Source organism: Sinocyclocheilus anshuiensis, unplaced genomic scaffold, assembly GCF_001515605.1.
Source record: "Sinocyclocheilus anshuiensis isolate Anshui unplaced genomic scaffold, SAMN03320099.WGS_v1.1 scaffold1632, whole genome shotgun sequence".
NCBI classification, from domain to species: domain Eukaryota; kingdom Metazoa; phylum Chordata; class Actinopteri; order Cypriniformes; family Cyprinidae; genus Sinocyclocheilus; species Sinocyclocheilus anshuiensis.
The window spans coordinates 506,373-522,979 of record NW_015558674.1 but is presented as its reverse complement, the minus strand read 5'-3'; the positions used below and the strand labels follow the sequence as shown (position 1 = coordinate 522,979).

The window sequence follows — 16,607 nt, the reverse complement described above, 5'->3', positions numbered from 1 at the left end:
CCCTTTTGATCACTAAACTCCAGCTTGTTTGTTTGTGTTTTTAGATCATCTGCGGCGGTGCTTCCGCAATGAGGAGCGAGTGCATGCGCATGGTTGCCAGATTGCTTAAAATAAGCAAAACACAACGGGCAGAAAATGTATGAATTTAACAGCGAAGCTCTGATTCGGGGATTAGAACTCTTGATATCTGGCAACTGCACTCATGAAAGCTCGCGTAGTAGAGGCATGTAGAGCAGTCTGCAATAAACTTTTGTAATAAGTTTTTGGTAAAGTTTTTCTCTTTTTAAATACATTTTAGTCTCGTCTTATTTCGTCAACAAAATTGCATGTTGATATAGTCTTAGTTATCGTTTATTGACCTTATAGTCGTCTCGTCTTAGTCATGGGAGAAAAGCTCGTCAACGAACATTTTTCGTCATAGTCTTCATTAACGAAATTAACACTACGCGAGGTTGTATTTTTTTTTTTACGTGCGAAAATTTCAGACTCGGTGTGCAAGGGACCTTAACACTCTAAAAATGAAAGGTTGTTTATTGGCATTGATGTTTCCTTCCATGTAGCCTTTCCACTGCACAAAACGTTCTTCATAATGGAAAAAGGTTCTTTAGATTATTAAAATGTTCTTCTCACTAACATAAAAAAATGGTTCTTTCAAGAACTTTTCTCAGAAAGGTTCTTTTATGGTTCTTCCATTTCCACTGTACTAAAGGTTCTTTGTAATGGAAGAAGTTTAGAGTTTAAAAAAATGTTCTTGACACTAAGAGAAAGTGGTCCTTTTAAGAACTGTTCACTGAAAATGTTCAAAAATGGTTCTTCAATGGCGTCGCTGCGAAAACTCCCTTTTGGAACCATTATTTTTAAAAGATTTTACCATGTAGCATGTAGATACCATAGGATATGAATATGGTAATCCATTACTATCATAGTATTGCCATCTGATAGCACCTCTTTTTACTTGTCTGTTTCCAAGACTTTTTCCCACTTTCTGGCTTCTCTCCTCTGCACTTATTGAATGTCAGAGAAGTCTCACATTACACTTGTCATCACCTTTCTGCACTACTTTCTGTAGTCTCAGGAGAAGCAGGTGCTGATGCAGTTGGCGGAGAAACGGGAACGTGAGAAGGAGGTGCTCAACAAGGCCCAGGAGGTCAACAACAACTACAGCAAGATGACCGAGGAGAAGCTCAACCACAAGATGGAGCTGATCCAAGAAAATCGCATGGCCCGTCTCAGTGCTCTCAAGCAGCGTCTGAGAGAGAAGGTGAGTCTGTCTGGTTTGTCTTTCATGAATTTGACATGAAATACAAGTTCCTGGTTCTATTGAGAATGATTCTTCAGTGTATTATTCCATAGGAAATATGAGTATAGATGCTCGGTCATCCTCAGCCACCAATGTCCCGTTGAAAAAGCCTCCTTAAAATTGTGTTGTGAAGCAGTTTGCCAAAATCAGTGGCAAACTGAATCCATTTTACATTATGCATTTGTTTGTTTACCTGTGTTTTTGTCGGTAGGTGGATCTGAAAACACATTTAAAAGTACACACAATCATGACATTCCTGAGTCCTGCAGTCAGAGGCAGAACTATAAGGCACAGCAGGGCATGCAGCCATAATGTAAACCTGTTTTGTTTGTGCAAACTTTACATAACTTTACTCAAGATGGCACTGAAAGGGAGTGGTCAGGTGGTAGAATAAATATTTACGCTTCAAATATGCATGACGTGATTCTTTTATGAACAGCTTATTATTCAGTATAAAATAGTTAATGAAGCTTTATTAAAAAGATCATAAAATTACATAATCATCTGTGGCATTCAAAAGCTGGCAGCTTTAATTATTGTCCGTACACTCAAAGGTGAACTGTGTCTAAGCTTCTCATTCTGACTTTTGTGTTACACAGATGAAAGAATTCCATACATGGAAATCATTACATAATCTCATTTTGGGTGAACTCTTCCTTTAAGAGAAGGTGATCTGAAATCGTCGTTATAGGTGTTTACTTTAATCTGTAGTTTATATCCTTAAATGCTTACGGTAAAATTCCGGCAACCAGAGCTGCCGGTTTTTTACCGTAAATTTTACGGATTTTTTTTTTACAGTGTACAAACATTAAGTTGTAGAGCAAAACGTCAAAGTATTGTCAATTTATATTTATCACAGACCTTGTTTTGCTCATATTTTGAAAAACCCCATTATAAAAAACCAATAGGAAAATCTTAAGGGAACAAAAATATATACAATAACAAAAAAATAAGTTGTAAATGCAAGTAGTGAAAACCTCTAATTGCAAACTATTTCTATTTGCAGGAATTCCATGTCCCTTAAATCATGGCTTTTGCAGGAAATCATCATAATCTTCAAACATTGGAGTCATACAAGCTGTGTGTCAGATGTAATAAGTGCTGTAAAAAACTCAATGAGATTTCATACTCCTATAAGGAGATCATCCATAACTGCTCAGAAGACATCTTACTGGTCAAGCAGAAAGGTAGCAATTCATTGTGGAGGCCCGTTGCCCCCCTGCCAGGCTTCCCCAGACCTTCCAAATATGTTGTTTGCTGGTACTTCACTGAAGAAAATGGATGCACACAGCATGGAAGGAAATGTACCTATGCTAGGAGCTCGGAAGAAGCAGCACTGTGGAACATCATGAAGAATAAAACCCTGACAATTCCTACACTTGTGAAAATGATAAAACAAAACCAAAGGACACCGCAGTCAAAGTCTCAAGAGAGACGAGGACCGTTTGACTGCACATTGTGCCAGGTCCACATCCCAAATGATGAGGATCTGATGAACCACTGTTTCACTGTGAAGCACAGGAGACTGATTTTTGAAGATACCTCTCAGACTTGGAAGTACCGTGATCCACCACCAACATACAAGGACCTGAAATTGTGTGAAAGGTATTTATATGAAGTGTGACATGGCATTAGATGTTTGCTTGTGTCAAAGTAAGTTAAAGACGCCTATAAAACGTTCTCCCATAGATCCCTGCTATGCGAGTATGGTGATAACTGCACAAAGGCACACAGTCAAGAGGAACTTCGTGAATGGCAAAAAAGAATCAAGGCTTCACGGAAAAGAGCCAGGGATGTAGACGAGATGGGCCTACTGTCATATCAGGACAGTCTTTTGGATGAATACAGACACAGCAACGACAAGAAAATGATTGTAAGTAATGAACAATATTTAACATCATTCGTGGCACAGTGAGTAAAGCTCTGGGACAGTATCCCAAATGTTGACAGTTGTACCTCTGATCTTTGACACTTTGCATTGCTACTTGCATTTAATTTAGCTTCTTGTATTTAATTAATGTGTTATATATGATAAATTAATTTTATTGGCCCATGTTAATTTTTAATTTATATATTTACAACCAAAGCTTGATTATTATTGTACATATTTACTTTTTACAACGTCATAACTATATTCCTGCAGGTCAGCGACACCCTTCCTGATGTTTTTATCACCTGTGACCCAGATTTAGACAGTGTCTATGTAAGGAAAAAGGGAATACAATGTACATGGAATTTTACCATTATTTCTAAGGTTTGTACATTAACAGATATACGAACGTTTGTTTGATAGGGTTGTTTTAGTTACAGTATAGTAGGAACAGATTCTAATGATACTATACACTTACAATTAGTTTCAAGAATAATGGGGTTCCACTTAGTGCTTGGCGGTATGACCAAAAATTTATATCACGGTATTTTTCAAAATCTTCCAACTGAACCATAGCTAAGGTTTATCCAAAAAAGTCACTAGGTTTGTCAGTATGAACATTCTATGGAAAAAAGCCGCTAAAAGGGTCTGAAAGTTGCTAAATCTAGTGCTAAAGACGCAGGAGCTGATGGCAGGGAGAGCTAGATATTTGTGGCGGTCAATGTGGATATTGTGGATGAGTTCTTCTGTGTCATCACGTTCTATTAGTTCTACAGCTTCAGTTTCGGAACTTTCACGCTTAGTAACACATACAGCTGTTCCCTCACCACAGTGCAACAGTGAAAAGGGGCCCCTTTCAAACAGTGTCGCGTTCCGAACGTTGTTTAAGCAACATACACCGGTATTGCGGTATTTTAAAAATTCATATCATAACAAAAATAAACACCGGTATTCGGTATGAACCGGTATACCGCCAAGCACTAGTTCCACTCATAATTTTGATATACCAAAGCAGTGTTTTGTACTTAGCTAAATGATCAATGAACCTTGAGGAAGTCAAAATCCTTAAGTCCCTAAGTGACATAAAAAAAGATTCAAGGCATCCTTGAAAAAGGTTACAAGTTCTTGTTGTAAGCACACAAGCACATAAGCACAAAAGTGTTAGCAAATGTTTTGTACCAAAGTGCATATGTTGTCTATATGGTGGGATAAATGTGTGATGCCTATGTGCATTTCTAAACATGTTTAGACAGCTGTAAATGTGTTAGTAGTGTAGGATAGCAACATCTTCAATGGCATTAATCTGTACTTTCAATTTAACTAAAAACCTTCCAGGATCCTCTAGAAGTGATTGCTTTACTCAAACGGGAACTGGGGGCGAAATTCAGCCTCAGCAAAGACCCCGATGAGGAACGGTCATATTCCAATAGTGATTGGTTTAAAAAGAACCAAACAGGTGAAGACTTAATATTTCTTACAAAACCCAGAAAGAAACCTTCGGCATGCTTTTACTAAATGTATTAAGTCAGTAATTATTTAACTGCCAAGCTCACTAATTATTTTCAACTAAGTTATTGTGATTTGTTTCTGCAGAGTATGAAATCCCAGTGTCCTTCAAATCTGACCAAGCAGGCCTTTATGAGCAATGGGTAGTGTTTGACTTCAACACGAGACCCATACTGCGTCAGAAACTCAAGGTCAGAGTTGGCGAGGATGAATGTAAGAGCCCAGAACCAGAGTTTCCACTAGAAAAACAAGAGACTGTCAGGAATCTTGAGCCCTGGAATAAGGAAAGCCTGAAAATCATTCCTTTTGTTAAAAGAGAAGAGGCAGAGAGAGAGCTGCTAAACAGATACCAGCTCATCGTGATAGATCAGATGAACAGTCCAATTAACCGTGAGAATTACAAACACAACATGCACAATTTTTTATATCAGGAGGAAAAGGTAGAAGGTGAACTGCTTAGCAGGTATTTATATTTCTTAGGTCTAAGCCAAATACTTGACAATTTATAACAATTCTAATGTACTCTCTCTGTCCCAAAAATATTTCCAGTCTGAATCTACGAGGGACAGCGCAGTTGGAAAAATACCTGTCTGATGACAGGTTTGGATTGAAATGTGCTTATCCCGAGGCTCTTCTTGCTGCTGTGCCTCTGTCTCACCCACTCACTCCTGATACTCCTCAAGGTTTCATAGTGAAAAGACATGCTATCAGATCTCTTGTTCGTGTTGTGAAAAATAATGATTACCTTGGGCATACTTATGAGGCCGAATTTCTGAAAGATGCTGCCACTGAGACACAAGCAATTTTGCAGCTTTCCAAAGAATGCTGCACTGATCTGAATCTGCAAAAAGGACAGCAGTGTGAGATGGAAGTCCATTTCCAACTAAATCGTCTATGGTTCTGCGAAATGCACAAAGCCATTGATGATCTCCCCAACTTAGACAAAGTCTTACCTGATCTGAAAAACAGCAACTTCTGTATTTCTTCCCAGTCAGATACAGAACAGTTAAACGAGAAGCAGCAAGCAGCAATGAACTTTGTTATGAGTGTAACAGACAACAGAAGGAGCATCCCACCGTTGTTGATATATGGACCTTTTGGAACAGGGAAAACTCGAACCCTTGCAAAGATGGCCCAGGTTCTTGTGCAGCAACCACAAAACAAAATCTTGATTTGCACACACACAAACAGGTAAGGCATCACAATTCATTGGCACTTCAGAGTATTGCTCCACAGAAGTAGGTCATCCTCCTGAAACAACCAGCTCAGAATAGGGGTGTGCGGTATATATGTCGTCTACAATAATATCGTAATTGTTGTTTAATTGATATGCGATTTGACATTATCAAGTATATCGCAAAAACCAAACAAAAACACACCCAGAGAGTGCATGCATACATGTGCATGCATACATTAAAATATTTAATGCCCCCATATGACTTTTATGTCTTTTATATTTATCTCATCTGATATAGTTAATATCACACGAAGAGTGATGTATTTCTCGAAATATCAGCACAATTGCAAATGTGATATTGATTCGATGAACAGCTCAATAAAAAGAAGTTAACATTAAGTGACTTACATTTTAGACACACAATGGTGTTTTGTTACTGAATCAATAAGCCGATTGAACAAATTATTTTAGGTTTTATATTTAAAGTATATTTTCCATTCCCCCCCCCAAATCATTTCAAATATCAGTATTCAACTTGTTTTGTTTTACATCAAAACATTAATTATGCATTTGTAACTGCAGGTTAAATGTATTCATGTCCTGCATTAAATTGTCTGTGTAAATGCAATTCCAGAAAATATATTCCAGCTCAGAATAACATGAATCTCTATGCTGGTTAGTGCATTTGTTTCTGGCCTAGCACAGTTAAAAAGCCTTGTGGCGACAATGGCACACCAACATCCAAAACACAACGTGCTGATCCTATCAACAGTGAAATGGCCTTTATACATTTGTTTTTAAATTGCATTCCTCCCGCACAAACAGTAGAGCATGGTGCAAGCAACGGCAAGATCATGGAACTGATTACCAGAGAATGCATAAACAGATCAAATGCGTACCTTGAAGGCAGTGTCATTTTGGAATTTTGGACTTTGTCTGCTAATTTAATTGCTTAATGCAGTCATTGTAAGCTACAGTTGTTTCTCTTTTTTTCTTGATACAGTTCTGCTGATCTTTATGTAAATGGTCATTTTCATGACTATGCAACTGTTCATCATGAAGCCAAACCTTTGAGAATCAAGGCAAAGGAAAGCAATCCCAGATCCACTGATCGCATCACTCTACAGTACTGCCATTTATCCAGAGATGGCACTCATTTTGAGTTTCCTGATAAAGCTGTTTTAGATTCCGCAAGAATCGTCATAACAACAACTTCCCTAGCACATTTCTTCCATGACATGAAGCTGCCTGAAAACTACTTCAGCCACATTCTGATCGATGAAGCTTCTCAGATGTTGGAGTGTGAGGCTCTTATGGCACTGGGCTTAGCAGGTAAAAATACACGTGTTGTTTTAGCAGGAGATCACATGCAGATGGGACCCAAGCTCTTCTCTGTGAAACAAGACAAATGCTCAGAACAAACCCTGCTCAATCGCCTCTTCTATTACTACCAAGCTGAAAACGGTGACATGGCCAAACAAAGCCGAATCATTTTCAATGAAAACTACCGTTCCACAAAGGACATTGTGGATTTTGTATCAACACATTTTTATGTGGGAAAGAGTGATGTGATCAAGGCTAGAGGGGATGTGCCTCCTCATCCACACCAACATGCATTGCAGATCCATCATGTAAGAGGAGAATGCTGTTTGGACCCAACAAGCATGTCCTGGTTCAATGCAGAACAAATTCTAAGTGTCGTTGACATTGTGCAAGGAATAATGGAGGAATGGCCACAAGAGTGGGGTGATAAAGATCCAGAATCAGTCTGTGTCCTATCTCAAGGCAGACAGGTATCAAACCTATAGATATTTACCGATTTATATTATGATTTTATTAATGGCATCCTGTTATTGTATCAAATTCATGTCAGTGTGTTTATACCAGATGCTTTTGCATCTTTTGTGTTTCAGGTGTTGGAAATAAGGCAAAGACTGCGTCAGCTTAGACTGCCCCGTTTCACTGTGGAGAATGCAGAAAATGTGCAAGGTAAAAATGATGCATTACTCAAATGTAATATTATGCCAAACACACTAGTATTGATGCATGTGATTTACAGAGCATACTGCCTTTCCTCATATTTTTCAGGAAAACAGTTCAGAGTAATAGTGATTTCCACTGTGCACACCAAGGACAGTTTATTGGAGACGGACCGGACCTGTCTTGAGTTTTTCAATGACATGCGAGTGCTGAACACAGTTATGACAAGAGCCCAATCTCAAATATTTGTTGTTGGAGATGCAGCTGCACTTTCTTGCCATCAGTTCGGTACATGCTGGAGACTATGGAGATCGTACATAGAGGATTGCATCAACAAGGGAAGTGCCCATAACGTTACCTTGGATTCTTTGAAACAAGATCTCCTTGAGATATCTGAGCTCTGCAGAAGTGAGGATGAAGAGAGCAGCGATAGTGAATCAACTACATCTGAAATATCAGACCTAGAAGACCCAATACTTCAAGAGCTTCTTGATGAGAGCAAAGACATCAACGTTGCATTGACAGAGGAAGGCTTGTTTCCAGTTTTTCAACATGAGCAATTTATCAGTAGTGTTAGCAATCAAATTGCAGAAGTAGATGAAGAGCAATTGTTTACTAACTCTACAACACATAAACACTGTGAGCTGGTCATGGATTATTTTGATCGAGCTTATGCTAAACCACTTGACGAGCCCTCCATAAGAATCGAGATCAAGGGCAGAAAAAACATTGGACAGGCATTCCCTGGAGACAAGGTAACAGTGGAGATCCTGAGTGAGATATCAAATCCTCCTACGGGGAAAGTAATCAACATCCTGGAAAGTGCGGATACTGTCAAAGAATTTGTCTGCACCCTTGAAAGACATGACAGTCAAGTGATGACGCCTATCAACAAATGCATCTCCAAAATCTACACACCCTTCTGGAAAGACAAACCAAACCACATTGCTGTAAGAAATCCTAAGAACCTCAAAATAGAGAAATTTATCAAAATAAATGAGGAGAGACACAGAAAATATCTCTTTGTTGTCAAAGTCCTTAAGTGGAGGAAGTTTTGCCATTATCCCTTGGGCATTGCTGTGGGGCTGTTTCCAGAAATAACAAGTTTGGATGATGGATTGAATGTACTCAACATAGAGTTTCAGTTGAGAAGGACACTTTCTTCATCTTTAGAAACACAGATGCAAGACTTTCAAAGTCTTAATTTATTTGAAGACGGGCGAAGAGATTTTCGCATGCTCCCAACATTCACCATTGATCCTGCCGATTCACAAGACCTTGATGATGCAATCAGTGTAATGGATTTAGGTGAGTGCTATGAAATAGGAGTTCACATTTCTGACGTTGCTAGCTTTCTGGCTAAAGGCAGTGAACTGGACAAATATGCAAAACTGCTGTGTACTTCATTCTATCCATGTGGAAAGGAGCCAATAAACATGTTCCCTAAAGAACTGAGTGCCAATTTCTTCAGTTTGATTCCTAACCATGACAGACGAGCAATCTCCTTGATAATACAAGTGGATACTAAGACAAACTGCATAAAGAAAAGATTAGTTTGCAAGTCTGTCATTCACTCCAAGAGGAAATTTTCATATGATGAAGCTGAGGATATCCTTGAAAACAATCGTCAGCATTATGACCTGCTTGAAATGTGCCTTTTGAAAGCATGGAACTTTGCTGAGGTTCACAGGAAATACAGAAAACAGGAAGACTGGTGCTACAAAATGCCAGACGAGGACGTGACTCTTGGAAGAAGGCGATCTCACCTAATGGTGGAAGAGCTGATGATCATGTTTAACCACACAGTTGCTGAACGCCTTCTGTCTGATGAAACAACAAGGAGCTTAACTCCACTGAGATGCCAGGACAGGCCAAAAAGGGAAAAGCTTATTGACCTTTTTGACAAAAATGCTTCCTTGATTCCACTGTCTGTTCGCTTCTCAAGTAGAGCTCCTGAGAGTGTATACGTGTCTCATGAACTGAATAACCAAGGCTTGATCCACCACACAGCCATGCCAAACCCTCAGGCTGAGATTTCTGATTCTGAAACCATCCCCATATTAAAATCTGTTTTGAGATGCTTGAAGACAGCAGCAGAGCAGAAAAATATCTACAAAATAATTGACTTCATTGCAACTGATGAGATTCACCCCCAACTTCTTCCTTTTGCTACTGCATTTAGGAGACTGTGTCACAAGGCATGTATTCTGCGATCAAACTCGACACATGTCTCAAGAATTGGGCACTATGATTTAGACCTTGACAGCTATACTTGGGCCTCATCTCCAGTCCGCCGATATATAGATGTTATTGTGCAGCGCCTTCTTCATTCTGTGATTGACAAGACCAATGTTAGGTACACAGCTCATGACATTGACCTGTCTTGTATGGAATTTTCCAGGAAAAATGACCAACAGTCAGCATATGAGAGGAAAGCGAATGCTCTACATTTTGCATTAAAACTCTCAACCCAAAGCGAAAAGAAGGTGGCATACATTGTGGAACTCAATCCGTCAGGGACAAACTTCAGATTATCCTTCCCACTTAACAGAACCTCTATATCAGAAAACTTAGACATTATGTACAGGGATCTTCAGTTGGCAGATCAACCAGAGTTTGATGAAGCAAACAACTGCATGATCTTGAAATGGGTGCGAAGGATATATTCATTTTCCAATCCTCACATCCTTGCTGAAGTGAAACAACAAAATCCAAACTCAGTCATGGCCTATGTCTCTACAAAGACCTGGAAATGCCTAGCAGCTGCTCTTAGAGAGGAAAATTGGGACATATTGTTTCCCCTGATTGAGAAGCTTGACATCAGCTCAAGAGTCCATGCAAGACAATTCCAGGAAAGACTGAGAAATGCTAAAAGTTCAGAAAAATTTGATCCCATGCATGCTGAGCATTATGCCGAACTGTCGCTGAGAATAAAGCAAGGTGAGGCAGTCGAGGTGCAGCTAGGTACAGCCACTGCTCGAGGATTAATGACACCAGCAATTCAGCTGTTTGTTGTGCATCCAAAATTTGAGATTTGTTTGCAGCATGTGAAAGATCCAATCAAGAGTTTTTCAAAATATGCATTCCACTCATCAAGGAATACATACAACTCGTACATGGATTATCAGGCAATATGGAAACCTTTGAGTGAAATGGAGTCAGCCTCCAATGCTGTGTCTGAAAATGAGAGTATTATTATTGAAGATGCAGTCTTGAAATGGAAAACCTCTCCTCAAAAGACGCATGAGGGTTTTTTTCTCCTTCCGCTTGACAAAAAATCTCAGTGGTCTGTTGAATGTGACCTTAGGAACAGTTTCCTCTGCATTCGAACTAAGATTCACCAAAGTCAGAGTAGTCCCTTTCTGGAAAACTCTCAGTGCACAGCTCTCATGGATATTCCTTCTATCACTTGGGTGGCCCATGCCATAATTACAGAAGTTGAAGAAACTGACTCCAAAGAACCAAAGAATTTACAAATTGATTTTCAGATTAACCACATGCCTATGACAAATATTCCAGAAGCCATATTCTGCGAGAGGACAAGATTTACTCTGGAGCTGATTCCAAAGCTTCTGCCAGATGTGTAAGACTACAAATGATAGACACTATAGCTTATTAAAAACTGTATAGTTTTATGTGTATCCTTAGATTATGATCACATCTTCAAACAATATATGTATGCTTCATTAATTGTTATGCTTTTTTTATTTTATCTGCAGGCGCAAAGAGGACGCAATTAGCAGTCTAACCAAAGCCAACAAACTCGTAAAAAATATCGCCATGGGCAGGAAAATCAACTCTGAAGGAGGTACAACAGTTTGACTTTTACTGCCTCATTATAATGTTTTGCATATCTATATGTCAAGCTCTGCTATCAAAACTAATGATTTACTAGCCATCTTTTTTTTTAATTATCTCTTCAAATGCAGTTTTACTTTATTTAACACTGTATTTCCTCAAAGGATGCAACATTTCAAGGCAGACGACAGCCAGATTTGAGATTGAAAATTATCTCCCTTCTGGGTTTTCCCATCTAAACAACAGTCAGTGCAAAGCTATAAGAGAAGCACTGACCAACCCATTCACTCTTATCCAAGGACCACCAGGTGAGAAATATTTTCTGACTTTCTTTGGCCCTAGGCTATTGTAATTGCCATTCCTTCCCTATTGTATTATTGTTGTGTATTTTCACAGGGACTGGAAAAACTGTTGTTGGTGTCCATATTGTGTACTGGTTGCTCAAGAATACCCAACAGCATCCTGCCACCAATTCACAGAAGAAGGGAGCTGTTCTGTACTGTGGCCCCTCAAATAAATCTGTTGATGTTGTTGCAGGTAAATTTTCTGTACAGCCAATTATTATCCATTTTGTCAGTTCGGTCCCTCTAGTGAAGAAGGAGTTGCACAATTTATTACCTGAACAAGGATTACTGCAACGTAAACTGTCTATATGAATGTGTTGCAGGTCATCTCCTAAAACTTCAAAATCAACTTAGACCTCTCAGAGTCTACAGTGATCAGACGGAGATGTTGGAATTTCCTTACCCAGGATGCAATCTGAAGCTGTCACGCAATTCTAAAAGAGGCGAAAAACCCAACACAGAGCTCAGGTATTTGCCAAATACTGTCCATCTGTCACTTATCTGAGTGTAGATACTAACTGCCAATGTAAAATGCATGTGTTTTTGATGATCTGAATCTTTTAAGTGTGACAAATATGCAAAAAAAAAAAAAAACAGGAAGGGGGCAAAAACCTTTTCACAGCACTGTACATCTAAACCTGGCTTTCCACTAACAGATGTGTGTTGTTGTTGTATTATTAGTTCCATTGCACTACACCACCTGATTCGAAAGGATGGCAACCCATATTCCACACAAATATTAGCTTTTGATATGAAAATTAGAAGAGGAGATCAATTTACTGGCGAAGAAAAAAAACTGTATGTATGGCTCAGTAACTAAAAATCTCTTTTTGATTCTGTGTTATTGTTTCTTGTTTGTTAGAAATTGTTTGGACACAATTTCATAGAAATTAAAAGCTAATTTAATGTAAAAAAAATTTTTTTAAAGCTACAAAGACACCCTCCAAAAGGCTCGAAAACATGAATTATTGCAGCATGATGTCATCTTGTGCACTTGCACAGCAGCCTCACACCCTACCTTAGCTAAAGTCCTCGACTTCAAACAGATCATCATCGATGAATGTGCCATGGCAACTGAACCTGAAGCCTTTATTCCACTAGTGGCTCACAAGCCTGAGCAGGTATGGCTCCAAAGCAATGTTCTTTTTAGACAAACACTGATTTGGATATTAGCATTTTCATTTCATTATGTTTGCATTGAATAAAGATCTTTTAGGTTCTTAATATCCTACTAATTTCATGTAGATTGTTCTTCTGGGCGATCATAAGCAGCTGCAACCTGTAGTCCACTGTGATGTGGTGGAGCGATTGGGAATGAGCAAATCTCTTTTCGAACGTTACATGGAGAAAGCACTCATGCTTGACACTCAGTACAGAATGGTAATAAATTAAATAGCTATTTAAATAATAAAATAAATAGCTCTAATACTGTATAATAAAACATTTCTGTCTGATGCTGTTGTTTGCTTTCGAAAGATAAACTTCTGTTCCGTTATAGTTTTTATTCATGAATAGTATTTTTTTTTCTAAACAATTAAAAAGCAGTAGTCTCACTTAATTCAAATTAAAATTTCTCCATTGCACATCTTGTCTCTTACAGCAAGAAGACATTTGTGAATTTCCATCTAAGGAGTTTTATGACGGAAAGTTAAAAACTGAAACATCCCCCAAACCAAGGCTCTTCCTTACTAAGTCAAGGCAAACATGCATAGTTTTCGGCCATGTTGAAGGAAAGGAGAAAAGTCTGGTGGTCTCGACTGAACGGGGAAATGAAAATTCAAAAGCAAATTTGGAGGAGGCAGAAGAAGCGGTAAGAGAAGTGTAATTTAGTAGATTAAAAAAGGATTTGGGGCTATACTTTAAATTAAACTTTATAGCCTTTTAAGTTACACACAAGAGAATTCATTTGCGGGTTGTTTCATTTTGAAGGTTGCTGCTTGTACAGTAGTTTATGTTTGTTTGTTTGTTTATAAAGTAAGAGAAGGAACTATTATCTAAGATTATAAAACTAAGATATCTGAACTTCTACATAGCGCAGCATACAGTATAATACTCTGATATTTAATCAAAGAATGGCTCCATATACGTGGAGATCTGGGCTAAGCCTTAAACATCCACTGACCCGACTGTAGAACTATTTTTTCTATATTTAACATACCGCTTCTACTACTTTCTGTCTCAGAGGCTACTCCACTATGTATATTTTCATAACAACGCGAGTTAGTAATAGCTAATGAAGATGCATCAAAGTCTTAGGTACAGAAAATAAAATATATAAATAAAGAAATTATTTAAATGTCGAAGCCCCGCCCATTTTTGCCACAAACAATTTATTGTTCTAAATTCAGAATGCCACCTAAGGATATATTATAAAATTATATATCAGTTTATTTCAAATTGTGATGATCTTCCAACAGGTGCGTATCGCCATTCTTTTGACTGAGGCTGGAATAAAGACAAAGGACATCGCCATTCTCACGCCATATAATGCTCAAGTGTCAAACATTAGGGAGTCCCTGATTGATAAGGGTATAAGAGACATCACAATCAACACCATCATGAAAAGTCAAGGTAATGACAATTTTAACATGCCATTTTACAATAGTGGCACACTAAACATCAATAAGCATGACCTTGTTTAAATCTTACTAAAACTTTTAACACTGAACCTTGACCCATGACAGGACATTACAATCAACCATTATTTAGCTCTCTTTTAAAAAGGAATTTTTATCGTTTAAATGGTTTTTAAGGCACAAATACAAGGCATTCATACTTAAGTTGTGTTTATGATTGTATGATTTGACAAAGGCATGTAGACATTGTTTCTGAATTAATTATTTCTGATCTTTTCTCCTTTGTTTGTTTGGCCACAGGAAGTGAATGGAAATATGTCATCATGTCAACTGTGCGCTCTTGTCCCAAACCTGATATAGAAGCACAACCAACCAAATCCTGGATTATAAACCGACTTGGATTCATCATGGACCCACACCAAGTGAACGTGGGCATTACCAGGGCACAAGAAGGCCTGTGCATCATTGGTTAGTTACGCCATCTAGGCTTGTGGGAGTCAATAATGTGTGAAAAATTTGATCCGTAACACCTGTTATTGGAATAATGCAAAATAACACACACATCGTCATTTTTGTCTCTTAAGCATGAATATTATTCAGTCCTATGAGGGTATAATATATCATTTATCTTCATCTTATGTCAGGTATAAGCTAAATGCCTTTATAATAACACTAAACCTCCTTTAAATTGACCTAGATTATGTACACTGTAAAAAATAGTTTTTTCTTATCAGTTGTGCACATTAGGGTTTAATCTTACATCTAATGTTGTTAAATTAATGTTTATTGCATTATTTCTAAACCATACACACTGTGTGCACCTTCTATATATAAGTATGGTCCTCCTCAGCTCGTAGAAAAGCTGTTTGTGATGAGCTTTGGTTCATCGTGTGACTTTCTCATCACCACCAGTTTTTGGTGGTTATCAGTGCATTACAATGGTTCAAAACAGATGTTAGTACTTCAATATGTTGGTTTATTAACATTACATCAGTTAATGAAATACGGTATTTTATTGTGAATTTAAGTTAAATCTGTAAAACCTAAAATGTTGCTACCATATTTTTTACGGTGAAGTTCTGGCAACCACAGCTGCCGGTATTTTACCGTAAATGTCACAGATTTTTTTTTACAGTGTATTTTATAATCAGTGTTGGGGAAAGTTACTTTTAAAAGTAATGCATTTTACAATATTGCATTACTCCATAAAAAAAGTAACAAGCACACACACACACACACACACACAGAGGGGTGTTAGTAAGGGGGAGACAGACGCCAGGCTAGTTTGGAAAAGACTCTGAAGAGAGCTGTGGTTTTGCGGGAGTGTGACGAGACATGGCAAGAAGAGAGAGAGAAACCACTGATGAGAGTGGATAAGTGAAGAAAAGACATTACTTGAGAAGCACAATTGTGTAAAATATGAAGATTTGTTTTGAGAGAACATCTTGACATTGCATTGCATTGCACATATATCATACATGGGATAAAAATTAACTTAAATGAACAAGTATTCTACAAAAACAAGTTTAAATGCATTGTAATAATTGATTCTAAAGTAAATGCATCTTTTTTGAAGGATATTTTTACTACAAAATGATTATGAGAATACATTTTCTTGCAGTGCATTGCATAAAAGACATGCATCAAGTAGCTGTGAGCATGTGCTTGTGTGCATAAGTGTAGTGCATGTCTTACACTGACTTGTTTGGAATTGTGTGTGTGTGTGTGTGTGTGTGTGTGTGTGTGTGTGTGTGTGTGTGTGTGGAAAAGATGTGGGATGAAAAGTAGGAGCGATATATAGGGAAGGGGGGTGGAATCTCTCTAATGCATGATGATGAAATGCAGGACATTATGGTCTCTTGCTTGTCTGTTCCCACTTTTTATGGTCCATTTCTTGATAATTACAGTTATTGTATCATTTACATTTAATGTTTTGACAATGTTTTCTTAACCAAGTAATTTAAAAGTAATTTATGATATTTAAAATAAAAATAAAAACTGCAAAAATGATTTTCTTAGTATTTTTGTCTTGTTTTCCAGTGAAAATATCTAAAAC

At 37.9% G+C, this 16,607-nt stretch overlaps 2 protein-coding genes across 2 annotated transcripts in view; both read left to right on the top strand.

Moving 5' to 3' along the window:
* stmn3 (stathmin-like 3) overlaps positions 1 to 1,362 on the top strand; it is a 5,217-nt gene extending 3,855 nt beyond the window's left edge. Inside the window, exons 5-6 of the mRNA XM_016477520.1 lie at positions 1,070 to 1,261; positions 1,354 to 1,362. Of these exons, the coding sequence (XP_016333006.1) occupies positions 1,070 to 1,261; positions 1,354 to 1,362 (201 nt within the window). The remainder of the gene's footprint in view (positions 1 to 1,069; positions 1,262 to 1,353) is intronic.
* A 567-nt stretch (positions 1,363 to 1,929) lies between these two features.
* helz2a (helicase with zinc finger 2a) lies at positions 1,930 to 15,235 on the top strand. Its single transcript, XM_016477572.1, has 20 exons — positions 1,930 to 1,991; positions 2,307 to 2,905; positions 2,990 to 3,173; positions 3,444 to 3,554; positions 4,506 to 4,626; positions 4,764 to 5,139; positions 5,226 to 5,867; positions 6,857 to 7,646; positions 7,767 to 7,842; positions 7,942 to 11,416; positions 11,553 to 11,641; positions 11,796 to 11,939; positions 12,028 to 12,168; positions 12,299 to 12,443; positions 12,657 to 12,773; positions 12,904 to 13,096; positions 13,221 to 13,355; positions 13,576 to 13,785; positions 14,393 to 14,546; positions 14,852 to 15,235. Exons 2-20 carry the CDS (start codon positions 2,328 to 2,330, stop codon positions 15,022 to 15,024), a joined length of 7,854 nt encoding a protein of 2,617 aa, XP_016333058.1. The 5' UTR covers positions 1,930 to 1,991; positions 2,307 to 2,327; the 3' UTR covers positions 15,025 to 15,235.
* Positions 15,236 to 16,607: the final 1,372 nt, after the last annotated feature.

Coding starts and splice junctions, on each gene's coding strand:
- helz2a (XM_016477572.1), top strand. CDS start 2,328: ATGGCTTTTGCAGGAAATCATCATAATCTTCAAACATTGGAGTCATAC. Junction 4,627..4,763: donor GTTTAAAAAGAACCAAACAG/GTGAAGACTTAA, acceptor TTGTTTCTGCAG/AGTATGAAATCCCAGTGTCC. Junction 13,097..13,220: donor TGGCTCACAAGCCTGAGCAG/GTATGGCTCCAA, acceptor AATTTCATGTAG/ATTGTTCTTCTGGGCGATCA.